The sequence below is a fragment of the Triticum aestivum genome, chromosome 2B, assembly GCF_018294505.1.
Source record: "Triticum aestivum cultivar Chinese Spring chromosome 2B, IWGSC CS RefSeq v2.1, whole genome shotgun sequence".
Taxonomy (NCBI): domain Eukaryota; kingdom Viridiplantae; phylum Streptophyta; class Magnoliopsida; order Poales; family Poaceae; genus Triticum; species Triticum aestivum.
Window position 1 is genome coordinate 510096870 of NC_057798.1, and position 19182 is coordinate 510116051.

Here is a 19182-nt window from a genome sequence, read left to right on the forward strand (position 1 = left end):
CCCAAAACTGCTGCAGTTCTTCTTCTCTGTGTCCCTACTGCTGCACCTTCTCTGAATCCCACCTGCTGCTATTTCTATGAACTTGAGATTTGCAAGACTTTGAAATGTCCAGATTTGAACTAGTAGTGATATGCTTGATATATATGTTTAGTCCAGAGACATGTTGTTCTTGCTTATTTTGTAGCTGGGTGTGAATTAGTACTGATGACACTCTGTTATGTGTTTGTGTTCACTAGTTAAGTTGAGCACCTATGTACTACTTGTTGTAGAAACTTGCTACTTTTTATTGTCCTTGTGCTAGCCATGTACCTGTGATACAAGTGTTTGTGATATGATATATATTTGTTTTGTCCTATATACTTGTTTATTCCCTCTGTTGAATGTTAAATAGTTATACATATGTTCATGTTTTTTCAATTCCTTAGCCGTTGATGTATGCTTGTATTAGCATTTGTCTCAAGTAAAACGAAACTACTAAAAATAAGTGAAGTGAAATCTGAACCTCCCTTTGCTATTTTGCATTTCTTTTGTCAACGATCTTCCGGAACAACCTTGTTAGTTTAGATTTTATTTTCTTGCGATCATCTTCTGAATTGTCACCTAGCTTTAGCCGAGCATAGTCGCTGTCGCCTAGTCCTTGTGGGGAACACGACACTCACAGTTTGGGCGTAAAACCCCGCTGTACTTACAATTGGTCACTGATTCTCGTAGTTTACCATCTAGACCTCGGGGTTCGGATTTCAAGCGGGGTTGGCATATCACAAAATGACATGTCGTGCAAACGAGCATAGCCTCCAGAAATGAAAGAGTGAGATGCTCCTGTATCGAACAGAATCGATGTTGGATGATAGTTGACAAGGAGTGTACCAAGAACGACATCCGGATCATCATGAGCGTCTTTAGCTGAGACGTGATGCACACGTCCATGTTCAGTGGGGGCTGACTTGACACTGATCATCTTGCGTGATGGCTTACCACAGCCAACAGACTTCTCAGGCGGGGGTGGTGCATATCTGGCCTGAGAGCAGTCATGTGCATAGTGTCCTGGCTTCCCGCATGTGAAGCAAGTCCCTGAAGTTGGATGTGGACCCGCACTGACAAGCGGTCTACCAGTAGGCTTGGGTGGAACATACGACTCAGCTGGGTGAGGCACCACATAAGATGGCCTCGGTGAATATCCAGAAGGAAGAGCGGAGTTTGGAACCCAAATCCGGCGCTTCTGAGAACCAGAACTGGAGGAGGATCCCAAATCACGGGTGTGCTTACAAGACTCCTCGTAAGTGAGCTTAGCTATTTTTGCATTAATGGCCTTGTTCACAAGGGCCTTGAATGTATCACGATGATGCAGGTGGAGATCACGGCGCAACTTGGGGTTGAGACCCTTCCAGAACCTAGCCTGCTTCTTGGCGTCCGTGGACACCTCTTCTGTGGCATAACGGGCAAGGTTCTCAAACTTTCTACTGTAAGCATCAACAACCATCTTACTCTGGGTGAAACTACAGAACTCTTCTCTCTTGCGATCAATGATGGCCTGAGTAATGTGATGCTCACGAAAAGCCTCAGTGAAATCTCTCCAGGTAGGAATCTGGCCAACTAGAAGCATAGCCTCATAGTTCTGCCACCAAAGACTAGCAGGACCTTCCAGATGGTATGTGGCATAGATGACCTTGTCATCTTCAACTACGTTCACGGAACGCAGCTTATGAGTGATGCCCAGAGCCAGTCATCTGCATCGACTGGCTCAATGGAATGATGAAAGGTGGGTAGGTGCAAGCGAATGAAGTCATGGATGGTTGCAGACCCTTTGATCCGATGTGCGGTGTTCTCCTCGATACGTGACAACAAGCGGTTAGACCCACGCTTGTTCCTCTCCATCTCTAACATGAACTCTGTCAACGAAGGTTGATCAGGAGGATCCTCATCCCTACCATCTCCGTGGTTCTGGCTACGAGCAACAGAACTTTGTTTAATTGATGACATCCTGAGAAACGAAACCAAGGACAGAATCAGCATCAACTATAGACTCTATAATGTAGGACAAAGAAATTAGTATCTTTCGAACTCCTAGGGCAATTCAGGCAGCATAACGGCGGTAAAATGCTCAGAATGAGACATCCTACCAAAAATGGGGTAGTACAACAACTCAACATCACCACTCAAGGTTCTGGGATAATGCTAAACAGGCTACAACGGAAGTACTCGAAACTGGGATATGACTCTGATCAACCAATCCTATGGGACTACAGAGTAGTAACACGTGATCCTGATAGACGGAAGAGAAAGCCTAGTTCCTTAACCCCGTAGGAAAGGTAGGATGACTCAGATCAGAAGGGCATGAGGTTAAGGAGTAAAAAGAGCCTTATGTTCCTTCCCACAATCAATTCCCTTACATAACTAAAGAATTTCTAGACTCAACTTTGACCAGTTTGGCTTGGTAATCCTACAGGCAGTCAGACCCTGATACCAAAGCTGTCAGGACCCCGATTCTATGCCACACCGGTCTAGCATGTAACACCTCATATCACTTTGCGGCCTCACGCACGGTATTCCCACGGGTGTCGCCTTACCATGCCCGGGACCGTTTGCGCCTTTTGGCACACGTTTATGATAGTGTCGCTAGCATCCATATGACAAGAACCCGGGCTGACATGGCTAGTCATGAACCCGAAGTGGCACTAACTTATAAGGACATGCATACATGACCCAGCATCGAATGTGTCGGTCATCAGCAAGTGAATCCGGGCTGTAGCAGCTGGGCTAGCAGGACTTCGGAGGATCCGGGCTGTAGCAGGCTAACAAGACTCCGGTAGACACCGCATGACATTCCCCCGAAGGGACAGACACAGGAACGGAGAAGGACACATGCCGGCCATCCTAAGTGTTCCGGAGCAGTAGCAAGCTACTAGGGCTCAGTGGAAGCACTAGGGTACATTTCCCGGTAAGAGAGGCTACTAAGGATAAATAACTAGATAGTCAGATCCCACACATAGCAATACACATTACACGTACGCATAACATGCAAGTATGTGCTGTACAACATGGCATCACAGCATAACTCAACAATTCATATAGATAAGGCTCAAAGAGCCATCATAGCACTTATTACAAACAGGGGTCACATGGCCCAACATTCAGAGCAAACAAGCAACAAGCGGGAGCATTACATGTCTGAGTACAGACATCTACAAATGAAAAGGCTGAAGAGCCCGACTATCTACAACATCCTAACAAGACCATAGCTGAGGTACAAGCTACTCGTCGAAGTCCACGAGAACACTAGTAAGACCAAAGTCCCCGCTGCAAAAACATAAATAAAGCAACATGAGTACAAAGGTACTCAGCAAGACTTACATCAGATCCTATCATACATGCATTTGTATCAAGAGGGTAATGTGGGGTTTAGTTGCAGCAAGCCAGCTTTGACTCAGTGGCTATCCTGTTCTATGACTATGAGAACTTCTTTGAGGTGAGATGGCGCACACGAGTCCACTAAACACCACACCATACACTACTATGGATTCATCCCCGTCTCCCTATGAGAAGGCCATCCATAGCACTCACACTTGTCTTGAGCATTTTAGAGTATCCACTTCAAGTTGTCTATGTACCACGTAAGCATCCAAGAAGTCCATAACTGTGGACCCGACTATTCGAATAGATCATGTTAACCCTGCAGGGGTGTACTTCTTCACACACGCTCTCGCCACTTACCGCCATGTACACATCATGTATCTCGGCAACCTTCAAGCGGAAGCCTGGCGAGGGTGTCGGCCACGACCTGACTAACCACACAAGACTCTAATCCAGGTTCATCGCCTATTCGGGTTCCATCCGTAAGGAGATCCGGTCGGGGTTTCACTCACGGCCCCAAACAATGTGTGCAGGGTTCCCGAGCCCACCATCCGGGTTCCACTCTGTACACCAGGCCACGTGTGCCTAGTCTGCCCCGAGCCCACCCTGTCGGTGCCACTTGGTAGAAAAATAACACTATCTACAAACACCAGAAACTAATTGCGACTCCTGGACAGAGATCAAGTTGGTTAATAAGTCGAGAGGGGCACTTAAGCATTCCAATGCATGGTAGTAGCTAGTCATTGGACAACATACACAGAACTCAGTGCTTAAGGATGGTTCCAGTGAGACAACCCACCATGTACTCCTACATGGCCTCTCACCGCTACCTTTAGCAAATCGTGTTCACACACTTAACTCTCAGCATCAGAACATAGAGCACTGCACTCCAATTCATTCCCAATGAATCAGACCTGACACACTCTAAGCAATAGCAGGCATGGCATGATAGGAACACAACAATGGCTTCAATCAACTCCTACACATGCTAGTGGGTTTCAACTATTTACTGTGGCAATGACAGGTCATGCAGTGGAATGGGTTCAACTACCGCAGCACAAAGTAACAGTTGAATCATTGTTGTCCTAATGCAATAACTGAGAGCAGGAGCGAGAGAGTAGGATTGTATCGGAATGAACAAGGGGGTTTTCTTGCCTGGTAGATCAACAGAGGGGGCACTGCTCCTCACACAGGTACTCTGTAACGGTCTCCGGAGCAGGACCTATCGAGAAGGAACGGTGTCGACAATCAAAACACAATCATATGCAACAACATGATGCATGAACATGGCATGTAGATGTGATGTTGTTTGAGCTAATGCAGCTAGCATTCACTTGGAAGAAGTCCATTTGAACCAAGGGTTCAAATGCAACTCCAAAATTAAACATTTATAAATGCCATTCATGTGTTTTCACTTATACAGTAGGTATAAGTTGGTTTGTCATGCATGAAACTAGTACAGATGGAAAGATTGCATTTTTCTGATAATTTTTCATATATAAATTATTTCAATCTGAGCTACAATTGAATTTCTATGTTTTTTTTAAGTTTAAACAATATTCTGGAATTTCCTGAGTTAAAATAATTCTAGAAATCATTTAATGCGTCAGCTTGAGGTCAGCGTTGCGTCAGCAGTCAACCTGGGTCAAACCTGACGTGTGAGGGCCACACGTCAGTGACAAAGTGGTTAAGCCTAGGTCAAACCTGCATTGACTAGGGTTTGACTTGGCCCTGGGGCTCACGGTCAGCGGCTGGTGGGGTGGTTTAGGCTGCGGGATTAGGCGCTAATGACAGCCACGTCGGCCTCGCCCGAGTTTGGCCGGCGACGACCTCGAGCCACGGCGGTTCTTCGCCGGAGTCGTTGTTCCGGCGTCCAAACGACACAGGGAGAGGAGCTACGGGGAGCTGGCGGAGTGCCGCATCCAACGGTGCAAAGGGTTTTGCCGAGGTGGCCCAGAACGACGGCGGCGGCGACGAGTGCAGCGGCCGGAGTTTGGCCATCGGGGTTTTGATGTTGTGGGGCACGGGGAAGGCTACGAGCGGGTCCGCTCGACTCGCCAGAGTGCACTGAGTGCAACGGTAAGCTCGGCTCCGAGCTACAGTGGCTGTGGCCACGACGGCGAGGAGCTATGGTAGCGATGGCTTCGGCCATGGTGGAAACGACGGCTACGACGCGAGAACGAGGGGGAGAAGAGAGGGGAAACGAGGAGATGCTCATGGCGATCACGCGGAGCAGCACAGCGGGCTCGGGGAAGACCTTGAGACGACGAATCGACGGCGGCGGACGGCGGAGCCCGAGGAGGAAGACGATGGCGATGGCAGCGTTCCAGGGCGTCCGGCACCGTGCATCTCGACGAGGAGGCGTAGCCCATAGCGGCGGGGCACATGGGCATGACGATAAGGCGAGAGGGAGGCTGTGGCCGCGTCGGCGTGTGGCGGCGCTTTCCGGTGCGTTCGGGCGTCTAGGGAAAGAGCGAGAGAGAGGAGGGGAGAGGCACAAGAGAGAGGGAGTGAGGCCAGGGGAGCTGGGCGCTTCTGGCGAGGCCAGGTCGAAGAGGGGAGAGGGCAGGCAGGCAGCTGACTCTCTGGCGCGAGGAGCGGGACGACTGGCGCGGCCAGCTGGCTCGGCCGGCCCGCTGGGCCAGGCCAGGCTACACAGTGCTGGGCCTGTGGGCTGCAGGTAGGCGCCACGTAAGTTTCTCCCTTTCTGTTTTGTTTCTGTTTTTTTATTTTTCTGACATTTGTTTTGGTTTAATAAAAATACTAAACCAATTTATTATCTTATGCCAATTTTTGCAGGAGCTAGTGGTATTATTCCAAAGCTCCTCAACAAATGGCATAATTTTTGGACATATATTTTATACATAACATATATAAATCCAATGCAAATAATTATGCATTAGTTCCAAATGCCCAAAATAAATATTTATGAGCTCCTAAAAATATTGGTTTGATTTTTATCTCTGTCCAATATTTTCAGAGAGCAATATGAGCATTTTCTTGGACCTTTTTGGAGCAATTTTTATCTGGGTCATTTCCAGAAATGATTCTGAGGGTTTCACATATCCCCATTTCAAATTTAAATGGAATGTAAACATGATGCACACATGACTAGCTAGCCTTGAGCATACCAGAACCAGGGATGTGACATTTTTACACCCAACCATTTGATCAATTGTGCATTAAATATGTCCTAGTATTTTAGAAAATTGATTTGTTACAATTTTGCAACAAATATATGGTAGGTCCTTCACAAAAAAACCTCATTTCGGGCACTCGAAAAATGGAAAATGAATTTTCCGTGCAAAGAAAATGAAAACTCCCTTTGGAAACATTGTTTGGAATTCCAAGATGCACCCTTGTGCGCAATATGAGATCATTTGAATAAACTATGCCAAGAATGTGACCATAAGATTGATCATTTGGTTTGAAAGCCATGAATCTTCACGCATGATAGCTCATTTCTGAGAACATATTTTAAAAATAATTACCGTATTACAAGTTTATTATTTTTCCTGGAAACATGGTCACATATGATGACACAATGCGAAGGTTTTCCAATTTTTTAATATTTTTTAATATTTTATGCCCGTTTCAAAATGCGGGCAAAACGACGGGCTTGACGGTTCCTAGCTAGTGGTTGAATCTTGGAATTTTTTTGGTGTTTCTCTGATTAAATAGATACTTATGTATCTAGAAATGATTTTTGGAAAAAATAAAGAGCAAATTACGAGGTAGCTACAGTTCAAATTTGACCCGCTTCCAACTGAATTGGCGGGAATTTGTCTTTTTTACGAGAGGTGGATTAAAACTTTTTACACCCAAACATTTGGTCAATTGTGCATTAAATATGTCCTAGTATTTTAGAAAATTGATTTAGTACAACTTTGCAACAAATATATGGTAGGTCCTTCACAAAAAAACCTCATTTCGGGCACTCAAAAAATGGAAAATTGTTTTTTCGTCTGAAGAAAATGAAAAATTCCTTAGCCAACATTGTTTGCCATTCCAAGATGCACCCTATACACTAGATCACATATAATGACACAATGCAAAGGCTTTCCATTTTTTTGATTTCTTTAATTCTTTATGCCAATTTCAAAACGCTGTTAAAACCATGGGCATAACCGTTCGTAGCTGCGGGTGAAATCTTACAAAACTCATAGTGTTCTGCGATGAAATATATACATGTGCACCTAAAAATGTTTTTTGGAAAAAACAATGAGCAAACTATGAAGTTGTTGTAGTTTAAATTTGACCCGGTTCCTCCTGATTTGGTACAAGTTGGTTTAAATGGCCAAAAAAAGGCTAGAACGATCGGAAATGCATACAAGTTGGTTATCATCCATAAGCTGTGGTATAGCTTGAGTGAAAATTTTAATGGTTCCATTTTGCAAAATATTATTGATAGTTGCTTCATAAACCCCTTTGTTTTTAGCACTTAGGGACTATATTTTAAATTACACCCAGAATCTCCAACCAATCAGGACATCTCCCCCGGATCACCCTACCTTAGGCGATCTGAACCGTCCGATCGTCCCGGATCCAACGACACACTTGACCCCCTCACCGTCTCACCCAACTAGCCCTAACACAACCCGCACCACTCGTCCTCTAGCCCCCCTCTCTCCTACGCACCCACAGCCGCCGCCCTCTCCCTCCCTCAGATCTCGATCCGCCGCCGCCCCAAAACCCACCCCCCCTGTCGACGACCCTCACCGTATACGTGGTGCTGTGGGGCCGAGGCTGGGCCGACCTGAGCGCCCTACTCCTAGCGACCGCCGTCGCCTCCTAGATCCTATTCCACGACGCCTCCGGTTACACGGCCGTGTCGCTGGCCGCCGACATGCTCTTCCTCCTCCTGGTCGTGCTGTACGCGTTGTCCAGGGCCGCGCGCCTCCTCGGCCACCCTACGCCGCCCATCCCCGACCTGCAGCCGGTGGCCGACGAGCTCGACGCCCTCATCCGCTCCGTCCTAGCCGGCATCTCCTCCGCCTTCCGCCGCGTCGCGCAGGGCCAGCTCGGCTCCGGGTGCGTCTTCGCCTGACTCAGCTGCTCAAGGAACCATGAGCCTTCCTCTCCGGCCCCTTCCGCGCCATCATGGACGCCGCCGAGCTCCTCCTCCACAAGATTCGCTACCAGGTACTCCTACTTGAAGTAGTGAATGTTCAGACCCTCCTCTGTTCTCTGTACTGTACAAAAAAAGGCTCAACATTTCTTCAGAGTTACTGTAAATGTTCTTTTACAGTTGATGATCTTACAGTTGGTTTGCTTCGGCTGTGGTTTGATTCAGAGACTCCAATCCTCTGTTGTGGTTGCAGGGCGACCATGCCGACAACACCGTGGTGCTGGTGGTGCCCTACGCCTGCTGCGGCACACTCATCGGCAAAGGAGGCACGCTCATCAAGTATGCTCTGCTCTGCTCCCCTTTTCTCCCTGTTGGCTTTGCTGAAATGCAATGCGGGTGGCCCTGCCTTTTATCTGTATATATCTGCTCCAACAGTGCTGCTGGCTGCTGCTGTGCATTCCAGCTTCAGTTCTACACTTCTACTATTTGGAACGGGAGCATAGCCTAGCCGGATTTGATGATATCTCTTCTTCATGTTTCCTCTTTTTTTTGTTTCTACTTTCCAGTTGTTCCAAGTTTGATGATGATATCTTCTCCCCTTTTTGTTTTGTTCATCATCTAGGTCGTTAGCTGAAGCGACAAAGGCTGGAATCACGGTCTCGCACCACCGAGTCTGCTACAGTTTCAATGACAGACTGGTTAAGATCACTGCTTTGATTCCTTGCGGCGTCGCGCCTCCCGCCTTTGGTGTTGTTCTGGGTCTGCCCGTGCCAGATTCGTGGCCTCGCATGTTTAATGGGGTGCCTTACTGTAGTCTAGATAATCAGCACATGAATGGACTGTTAATTAATCCGTTAATGTACACAAGGAGTTTGTTTAATCTAGAAATTGTACAAATCTGCATCATGCAAACTTACTTCAGGTTGTTACATAAGGAAGGAGCTCGGGGTTCAGTTCCAAGCAATAGGGGTTGGGTTGATTCCTCTAGAAATAGTCAGATGAATCATTGCTGTAATTTGTAAAGTTGTCAAGGAAAGTAGTTTAGCCAAAATATTTATTGTGGGCATTCTGTTAGCTAGTGTGCATTGCCAAGTACAACTATTCTACTTTGTATGGAATCATCTCACTATTCTGAACATTTGAAACTTGCTATGTGCAGGGTGACTAGTGATGGGGCACGCCAAGCAGCATCAGGGGAAGGGGGTCTCCTGCTCGAGGAGGCGAAGGAGTAGGGGCGCACCCAGCCGGCAGCCCCGTCCTGCTTGAGGGGGAGGGGCAAGAGGTGTCTGCTCCTCTGCTTCCATTGCGACCGCGGCAGGTAGCTCCTCCATCTCCCTCCCCCTCTTCTCGTGCTCACTACTTCTGATGTTAAGTTGATGAATATGTGATGCACTTGTGCCAAGGAATTTTAGAGGGATCTGTATGAACAAGTCATGTTTTTATTTTATTTTATTTAGGTTGTTAGTTACAAAACAGAGAGAGAAGATGAGCTCCTGCTTGGATTTTTTTTTCTGCGAGCACATGATTTGTATGTATGCAATCATCATCTTGCGTGTGTGAGCTGATTCCTTGCTTGGGCCAAGTGTTAGTGTCGCTTTGTTGTGGTGGTGCTCGTCTAGCCATTGCTTTGTTGCTGATAATTAGGTGCTAAATAATGCTGCAGGTTTATTAGGATGTGGCTGAATCCATTGGATGTCCTTCGTGGACTTGCTATCAATACTCGTCTCATGTTTTGTTTCCTTTCTGGACATGTTACGGTTCAAGTGTTGCTCCTGTTTAGTACTAAGTGCTTAACTTAACTAAGCTTGAGCTACTAAAACCCACTCTCAAATTAATGAAACTCCTGTTTTACGAAACTTCAATGTTGAGCTCCTCTCCTCGCTGAGCCGTGGCCGTCGACTTTCATTTGTCCACCACCACTCCAGCTACCTTCTTGTGTAATCAAATTTTGCTCGCTTATGTGTATATGTATGAGGCTGGGTAGTTCAACTCTAGTTTTCTTTCTAACTCATTCATATATATGGTGGAAGTTGTGCAGGTTCCATGGTGCCAAGTGGCCTCTGGCCATCTTGAACTGGAACTCCAGTAACAAGTAGATGTTGCTGTTGTACTCAATATTTGAAGTTGCTTTTTTCTTTTTTGAGAGAAGTGTATTAGGTTGATGAGATTAATTAGCTCAGTTGGCTAAAGTAGCAACAACAGCAGCCACACTTTGCCATCCACTTTATAGCTGGACTGTACTTACATGCTTAGTATAACCTTGTACGTGTAGCTGGACTTTACTTACATGCTTAGTATAACCTTGTACGTGGTCCGTTTAATTTATAAATGGTTATATGTTGCTGCTGCAGGAGCAACGTTGCTGATGGTGACGAGTACGTGATGGTGGCTAGTGTGGTGGACGACCCGACCAAACCAATGATTCAAGGCTTCTCCTGCTGCTGCTGCATGTCTTCATCAACTTAGTTCTTCTACAGGGAGAGATAAATTCTTCACTTGTTCACTGTGTAATCTGCAGATTACTTCCATTAATCACCTAGTGCTCCTGTTAGTGAGATTCATCTAGTATTTCTTTTTGCAAAGAATGCAATGGTCTGGAGTACTTGATCATGGCCTGATGGAACATGTCGTTACAGCAGCTAGAAGCAATCCATTTTGTTAAATGCATTCTGGTTAGGATTTGGTCATGGCAGCACCTTGCTATTTTCTTTTCTTTAAATCTGGTTGCAAGTTTACTATTTTTCCAGAACCATCATCTTACATTTTGGGCATCGGGCATTGAAATTTAGGCATTTATGTATAATTTTTGTTCTGGATGTGTCCTATGCAAACATTACTATTAATTGTCAAGTTGATTCTAAAATATCTCATTAACTAAATTTTAGATGGTGATTTCTAGATTTAGTACCAATTTATTGTTGGCCTGGCCTATGCTCAGTACCTTGCTCTATACCAATTTATTGCATTATTCTGTTATTTACGGTTAAATATGCTATCATTAACTTTGAGAAAATGTTATGTTTTTGCTGATTAGTGGCAGTACATCTTTGCTTTACTATTCCTAGCAGCTGCAGTTCATCTACCATAAACATGTTGTGTACATTCTGAACCCCCAAACATGACACAAGTGATATGTATATGCAACAGGGAATCGTCAACTTGTACAGTTTGTTTACTGGAATGTAACTTGTACAATTTTTACTTGAATATGTTCAGTTATGAAGTTGTGTAGTTTTTTTTTCTCATCAGTTCTAAACTGCAGTACTTTACTGAATTGTCGATGATGTTGAATGAATCTAGCTTGTTGGGTTCAGTCTCTTGTTTAGAGTAAATTCAAGTCGGAAGATGTTCAAAGAAGCTCCAAGACATTCTCTTATATAGCAAGTTATGTAATAATAGCGAGTTATCTGGGAATTTAATGTATCTTCTCTCTGTTTGTGAATGAAATAGTAATTATGTATGTGAATTAATGTATCTTCTCTTTGTTTGTGAATTTCATGTATGTTTCAGAATTACAATTTCTGTTTCATATGAAATAGTAATTATGTATGTGATTTGAAAATGTGTGCAATGGAAACATGACTCATGCAACCCACTTATCAAAATAATTTGAGCACATTTGAAATTTCTGATGTGTGGGACCAATGTATGATAATTTGGGACAAATGTAAAACAGTGGAAAATAAAATGGCAAAAAATAAAAGATCATATGCTGTAAAAGGCCACATCTAGAAATAAAAAGGCCGAATTGCTGGGCCAACCCATGTAGCTAGCAAAAATTAATAGGAAAAATAAATATTAAAAAGGCCGAATTAATGGGCTCGGCCCATATAAACACCGAATTGGACGGGGCTGATTCTTGTGCCACATCAGATTGCCACGTCGGATGCCTACGTGGCTTGGGGAGGCTGCTAGTGAGCAAAATAAAACAGTAGGCATATTTTGGTCGTAAATGTCTACGACCTTCTCACAGTGAAGGTCGTTAATTTGAGTTTACGACTGCTAGCTTTTGACCATCTGTTTTTGATCACAAAAATGTCACAAATGGAAAATAATGACCATTCAGTGACCAATAGTCAAGGTCACAAGTTGACATATTTCTTGTAGTGCCTTTTCGTTACCGGTGTAGGATTCCATCTTACCCCGGAGTTCTGATAACCATCACTCTTCATGTCCTTTCCCTCGGTGTAGAATGTGTGGCCGTTGATATCGTACGCCTCATACGTCATCAGGTTGTGCTCGGCACCCTGTGACAAGGCGAATATGAGTTGTTCTTCCGCGGAAGAACCCTCATGTAAAGGGTACAACAGAAGCTTCTCCTTGAACCAACGCGTGAAACATGAGTTGTGCTCTTTGATTATATCTCCGTCCGTCCTCTGTTGGCCTCGGTCGTTGCACGTCTTCTCAATAAAGGTTTTGTGCTCTACCACCCAAGGATGGACCACGTCTATGTGTTGTAGCGTGACTAGGTTTGCTCATTCAAAGTCGGCGAGTCGACCCTCGAAGTCGACATGCATTTCGCGGTGACCCTCACGGTGATCCCATCCAGCGAGCCTGCCGAGGTGCCTGTTGACGGGCAGACCAATGGGGTTCTTGATGCCTAGATAATTCATGCAGTAGGAGATGCACTCTTCGGTCAGAAAGCCCCCGGCTATACTTCTCTCTGGATGTGACATGTTGCGAACATACCTTTGATGACACCGTTCATCCTTTCGAACGACATCATGCTGTGCAGTAACGTTGGCCCGAGTTGGATGATATCCTTCACGATATGGACCAGCAGATGCACCATAACATTGAAGAATGCGGGCGGGAAGTACATCTCAAGCTCGCATAGTATCACCACGATCTCTTCCTGTAGGCTTCTGAGTTGCCTCACGCCAACCGACTTCCGAGATATGACGTCGAAAAAGTTGCATAGGCCAAAAAGCGTTTCACGGACGTGCGCGTCCATGATCCCATGGATTGCAACTGGAAGTATCTGTGTCATCAACACGTGACAATCGTGAGACTTCATCCCGCTGAACTTCTACTTCGCTGAGTCTAGGTATCTGCTTATTTTCCCCGCGTAACCATAAGGAAGTTTTACTCCTACGAGGCAGGTAAAAACTTCTCGATCTCCTCCTGACTTAGAGTGAAGCACGCGGGAGGGAAGTCATTTTCGATCTTCTTGGCCTTTTTGCCTTTGCGACGACTTTCCGTGTCCTTCGCCTCATCATCATCATCATCATCATCATTATTAGCGTGAAGCTCCTCCCTGATGCCCATTGATTTCAAGTCTGCCCTTGCTTTCGGCCCATCTTTGCTCCTCTCTGGCATGTTGAGCAGGGTACCAAGCAGATTCTCGCACACATTCTTCATGATATGCATGACATCAAGGCTGTGAGGCACACGGAGGATCTTCAAGTATGACAAGTCCCGAAAAACAGACCTTATTTTCCATACCTTCAGCAGCAGCTCTGGCACCTTTCACTTCTTTCCCGGTCCGGGCACTCTTTCCAATTTTTCAACAACTCGTCTATTTCTTCACCGCTCCTCGTACACGGGCGTCTTCGGGGTTCGGTTTCACCATCGAACAGAGTCTTGCATTTTCTCCATCAGTCATCGTCGTGAACGCACCTTCGATGTCCCATGAACATGGTTTTCGAAGACCCGGGATCTCTATCTAGCTGGCGATACATTGTGCCATCCATGCACCTGACGCATCCAAAAAATCCGTGGACCACCTGCCCCGCAACATATTCGTAACCGAGATAGTTGTGCACCGTCATGAGCAGTGCGACTCTCATAGGGAAATTTTCTTTCTCTGTGGCGTCCCACGTATTGGCTGGCGTTTTCCACAGCGTGTCTATCTCCTCTTTCAGCAGCCCCAGATACATATTGATGTCGTTCCCTAGTTGTTTCGGCCCTTCAATTAGCATACACATGTGGATGTACTTCCTCTTCATGCACAACTAGGGGGAAGGTTGTACATCCACACAAACACAGGCCAGGTGCTATGTGTGCTTCTCTGGCTGCCAAACGGATTGACTCCACGGTGCTCGCGCCCAGCACGATGTTCCTTGGATCGTCCCCAAATTCTGGGTGTTAGAAGTTCGACGCTTGCCACTGGCTCGCATCCTTAGGGTGACTCAGCATCTTGTATTTTTTATTTATCTCCGGATCATTTCCGTCATCTTCTTGCTTCTTCTCCTCGCTATCCGCGTGCCAACGCAGGAGCTTTTCTAGATTAGGGTCCGCGAAATACCGCTGCAGACGAGGAGTGATCGGAAAGTACCACGCCACTTTTCGAGGAGCTTTCTTCCTCTTCTTGTATCGAGTGACGTCGCACACCGGACATATGGTAGACTTCGCATGCTCGTCCCGATAAATGATGCAATTGTTCATGCACACATGGTATTTCACGTGCGGTAAATCCAGAGGACACACGATTTTCTTCGCCTCCTCGAAACTGGTCGGGCACTTGTTCCCCTTGGGAAGACGTTCGTGCTAGAATGACATGTTCTCGTCGAAGCATGCGTCGGTCATTTTGTGTTTTACCTTCATCTCTAGAGCCATGAGCGTTACTTTCAGGCGGGTATCCTCGGGTCTGCATCCTTCATACAATGGAGTAACCGCGTTATCCGCCTTCTTGAGAAGCAGCTCTTGAATATGAGTGTCCTGCACCCAGCCCATCAATGGTCCATCGTCGTCTGCTCCGGATTCTTCATCTTCATGATCATGCCCTTCATCTGCTCCGGCATCTTCCTCATCATCATGCCCAACATCTTCTACATGATGACTGTGTACTGCATCTACTTCGTGATTATGTCCTAGAGATTCTTCGTCTTCTCGCCCGCCCTCGCCGCGGTTGTCTTGCTGCCCTTCCTCATTTCTTGCCCGGCCCCCATGGACGACTTCATAATCATCTTCATCACCTTGCCACCGACAGCCATCCATGAAACCATGCAAGAGCAGGTGGTCCTGCACCTGTACGGAATCCGGGTCCATAAGGCCCCTCAGCTTGCATCTTTGACACGGACATCTTATCTCCGTCTCGTTCTTTTGAAGCATCTCGGCCTTCATGGAGCTCAAAAACCTATTCACGATGCCTTCGGTCATCGTGCGGACCATGGTCGCCTGCGGGGTAGAGCAAAACGATATTTTAGAACCAAATTTTTTTTGGCATGACTTTGCCTAAAAATAGGAGCAAAAAGAATGCATAGTGCCAAATTCTCGCCGAAACAGAAATGAATCAACATTCCGGCAAAATATTGGCAACTATCGCATTTCAAATACCGGTACCTGCAAACACAAACTTATATGCAACACCACGAACATATGCAACACCACAAACATACGTAGATCTAGCTATGCCATAAAAAGTGCATGTGCACGCTGTTGGAGGGAGAAAAAAGTAGATCTACAACATAAAGAAAGTTTTCCCCTTACTTACGTATAAAAAAAGGTAATTTAACCACTTAATTTGGGTGAATCTATGGCGCAAATGAGGTGGGGAGGAGGAGGCAGCCGAGACAAGCTTGGAGGAGGAGGTGGAGAGAATGAAGTGGGGAAAGTGAGTGTGGTAGGTGGTTGTCCAAAATATCTAGCTGGTCTCAGGTTACTAATGGCGCACCACCTAAAAATGCGCCATTAGTAACCCTAGTTACTAATGGCGCACATGTTACGTGGTGCGCCATTACTAGTTTTGCAAAAAAAAATTGTTATTAGTGGCGCACCGTGGATGTGGTGCGCCATTACTAGTTTGAACTAGTAATGGCGCACCACAACCACGGTGCGCCATTACTAGTTTTGAAAAAAAAGTAAAAAAAAATGTTAGTAGTGGCGCACGGGGTGTGTGGTGCACCATTACTAGTTAAAACTAGTAATGGCGCACTCTGCCCTGGTGCGCCATTACTAGTTTTGGAAAAATAAAAAAAAGAATTTGTTAGTAGTGGCGCACCGTGGGTGTGGTGCGCCATTAGTGTGATGGACACTAATGGCGTACCAACACATGGTCTGCTACTGCTATATAGCAGTGGCGCACCACATATGTGGTGCGCCATTAATGTCCATATTATCTATAGCCCTTTTCCTAGTAGTGTGGGGAATACCATTTACCAGATATGTGGCAGCCGAGATAACATATGGGTGATGATTCGCACCAGGAGGTATGGATCAATTGCAGCTTACATTCAAGAGATAGGAGATCATATTTGTGGACAGGAGAATTGATAACCCACAAGTATAGGGGATCGCAACAGTTTTTGAGGGTAGAGTATTCAACCCAAATTTATTGATTCGACACAAGGGGAGCCAAAGAATATTCTCAAGTATTAGCAGCTGAGTTGTCAATTCAACCACACCTGGAAACTTAGTATCTGCAGCAAGGTGTTTAGTACAAAAGTAATATGATAGTGGTGGTAACAGTAACAAAATTAAAGACGGCAAAAGTAATGTTTTTGGTATTTTGTAGTGATTCTAACAGTAGCAACGAAAAAGTAAATAAGCGAGAACCATTATATGGAAAACTCGCAGGCACCGGATTAATGATGGATAATTATGCCGGATGTGGTTCATCATGTAACAGTCATAACATAGGGTGACACAGAACTAGCTCCAGTTCATCAATGTAATGTAGGCATGTATTCCGAATATAGTCATACGTGCTTATGGAAAAGAACTTGCATGACATCTTTTGTCCTACCCTCCCGTGGCAGCGGGGTCCTATTGGAAACTAAGGGATATTAAGGCCTCCTTTTAATAGAGAACTGAAACAAAGCATTAGCACATAGTGAATACATGAACTCCTCAAACTATGGTCATCACCGGGAGTGGTTTTGATTATTGTCACTTCGGGGTTGCCGGATCGTAACACATAGTAGGTGACTATAGACTTGCAAGATAGGATCAAAAACTCACATATATTCATGAAAACATAATAAGTTCAGATCTAAAATCATGGCACTCGGGCCCTAGTGACAAGCATTAAGCATAGCAAAGTCATAGCAACATCAATCTTAGAACATAGTGGATACTAGGGATCAAACCCTAACAAAACTAACTCGATTACATGATAAATCTCATCCAACCCATCACCGTCCAGCAAGCCTACGATGGAATTACTCACGCACGGCGGTGAGCATCATGAAATTGGTGATGGAGGATGGTTGATGATGACGATGACGAGGAATCCCCCTCTCCGGAGCCCCGAACGGACTCTAGATCAGCCCTCCCGAAAGAGATTAGGGCTTGGCGGCGGCTCCGTATCATAAAACGCGATGATTTCTTCTCTCTGATTTTTTTCTCCCCGAAAGCCAATATATGGAGTTGGAGTTGTCGTCGGAGGGCCACTAGGCCCACGAGGTAGGGGGGCGCGCCCCCACCCTCGTGGACAGGGCATGGGCCCCCTGGTCTTCATCTTTTGAGGATTTTTTATTAATTATCCTAAGATATTCCGTGGAGTTTCAGGTCATTCCGATAACTTTTATTTTCTGCACATAAAACAACACCATGGCAATTCTGCTGAAAACATCGTCAATCCGGGTTAGTTCCATTCAAATCATACAAGTTAGAGTCCAAAACAAGGACAAAAGTGTTTGGTAAAGTAGATACGACGGAGACGTATCAACTCCCCCAAGCTGAAACCCTTACTTGTCCTCAAGCAATTCAGTTGACAAACTGAAAGAGAAAAAGAAATACTTTTACAAACTCTGTTTGCTCTTGTTGTTGTAAACATGAAAAGCCAGCATTCAAGTTTCAGCAAATATTATGGACTAACCATACTATCAATAACACAAAGGTCTCACAATTACTCATATCAATAGCATAATCAGCTAGTGAGCTATAATAACAAAACTCGGATGACAACACTTTCTCAAAATAATCATAACATGATATAACGAAATGGTATCTCGCTAGCCCTTTCTGAGACCGCAAAACATAAATGCAGAGCACCTTCAAAGATCAAGGATTGACTAAACATTGTAATTCATGGTAAAAGAGATCCAGTCAAGTCATACCCAATATAAACCAATAATAATAAATGCAAACGACAGTGTGCTCTCCAGTGGGTGCTTTTTAATAAGGGTGATGACTCAACATAAAAGTAAATAGATAGGCCCTTCGCAGAGGGAAGCAGGGATTTGTAGAGGTGCCAGAGCTCAGTTTTAAAATAGAGATTGAATAACATTTTGAGCGGCATACTTTTGCTGTCAACGCAACAAATATGAGATAACAATATCTTCCATGCTAAACAAATTATAGGCGGTTCCCAAACAGAATGGTAAATTTTATACCCCCCCTCCTCCACAAGCATCAATCCATGGCTTGTTTAAAACAACGAGTGCCTCCAACATTCAATGGGTCCCAGGGGGAGTTTTGTTTGCAGTTATTTTGATTTAGTTTGCATAAAGCATGGGACTAGGCATCCCGGTGACCAGCCATTTTCTCGTGAATGAGGAGCGGAGTCCACTCCTCTTGAGAATAACCACCTAACATGGAAGATAAGGACAACCCTAGTTGGAACATGAGCTGCTCAAGTATACAAAACAGAATTTCATTTGAAGGTTTGGAGTTTGGCACATACAAATTTACTTGGAACGGCAGGTAAATACCGCATATAGGAAGGTATAGTGGACTCATATGGAACAACTTTGGGGTTTAAAGGAGTTTGGATGCACAAGCAGTATTCCCGCTTAGTACAGGTGAAGGCTAGCAAAATACTGGGAAGCGACCAACTGGGAGAGTGACAACAGTCGTAAACATGCATTAAAATTAATTTA

General features: G+C 45.2%; 1 protein-coding gene across 3 annotated transcripts; it reads left to right on the plus strand.

The window, feature by feature from the left end:
• Nucleotides 1–7934: 7934 nt before the first annotated feature.
• LOC123045733 (uncharacterized) lies at nucleotides 7935–11157 on the plus strand. Of its 3 annotated transcripts, XR_006421560.1 has the most exons (5): nucleotides 7942–8493; nucleotides 8673–8758; nucleotides 9042–9117; nucleotides 9579–9737; nucleotides 10771–11157. XR_006421560.1 is itself a non-coding variant. In XM_044468910.1 (4 exons), the coding sequence occupies exons 1-3, from the start codon at nucleotides 8452–8454 to the stop codon at nucleotides 9439–9441; spliced, it is 528 nt and encodes a 175-aa protein (XP_044324845.1). In that variant the 5' UTR covers nucleotides 7938–8451; the 3' UTR covers nucleotides 9442–9737; nucleotides 10771–11157. The 3 variants fall into 3 exon arrangements, 1 of the variants encoding a protein (XP_044324845.1); XR_006421561.1 differs by having other exon boundaries at nucleotides 7935–8493; nucleotides 8855–9737; XM_044468910.1 differs by having other exon boundaries at nucleotides 7938–8493; nucleotides 9042–9737.
• Nucleotides 11158–19182: the final 8025 nt, after the last annotated feature.

What these genes read in the sequence shown, in the direction of transcription:
- LOC123045733 (XM_044468910.1), top strand. Translation starts at nt 8,452, where the DNA reads ATGGACGCCGCCGAGCTCCTCCTCCACAAGATTCGCTACCAG. An exon ending in TCCACAAGATTCGCTACCAG is followed by an intron (nt 8,494 to 8,672) that starts GTACTCCTACTT and finishes TTGTGGTTGCAG; the next exon opens with GGCGACCATGCCGACAACAC. An exon ending in AAAGGAGGCACGCTCATCAA is followed by an intron (nt 8,759 to 9,041) that starts GTATGCTCTGCT and finishes TTCATCATCTAG; the next exon opens with GTCGTTAGCTGAAGCGACAA.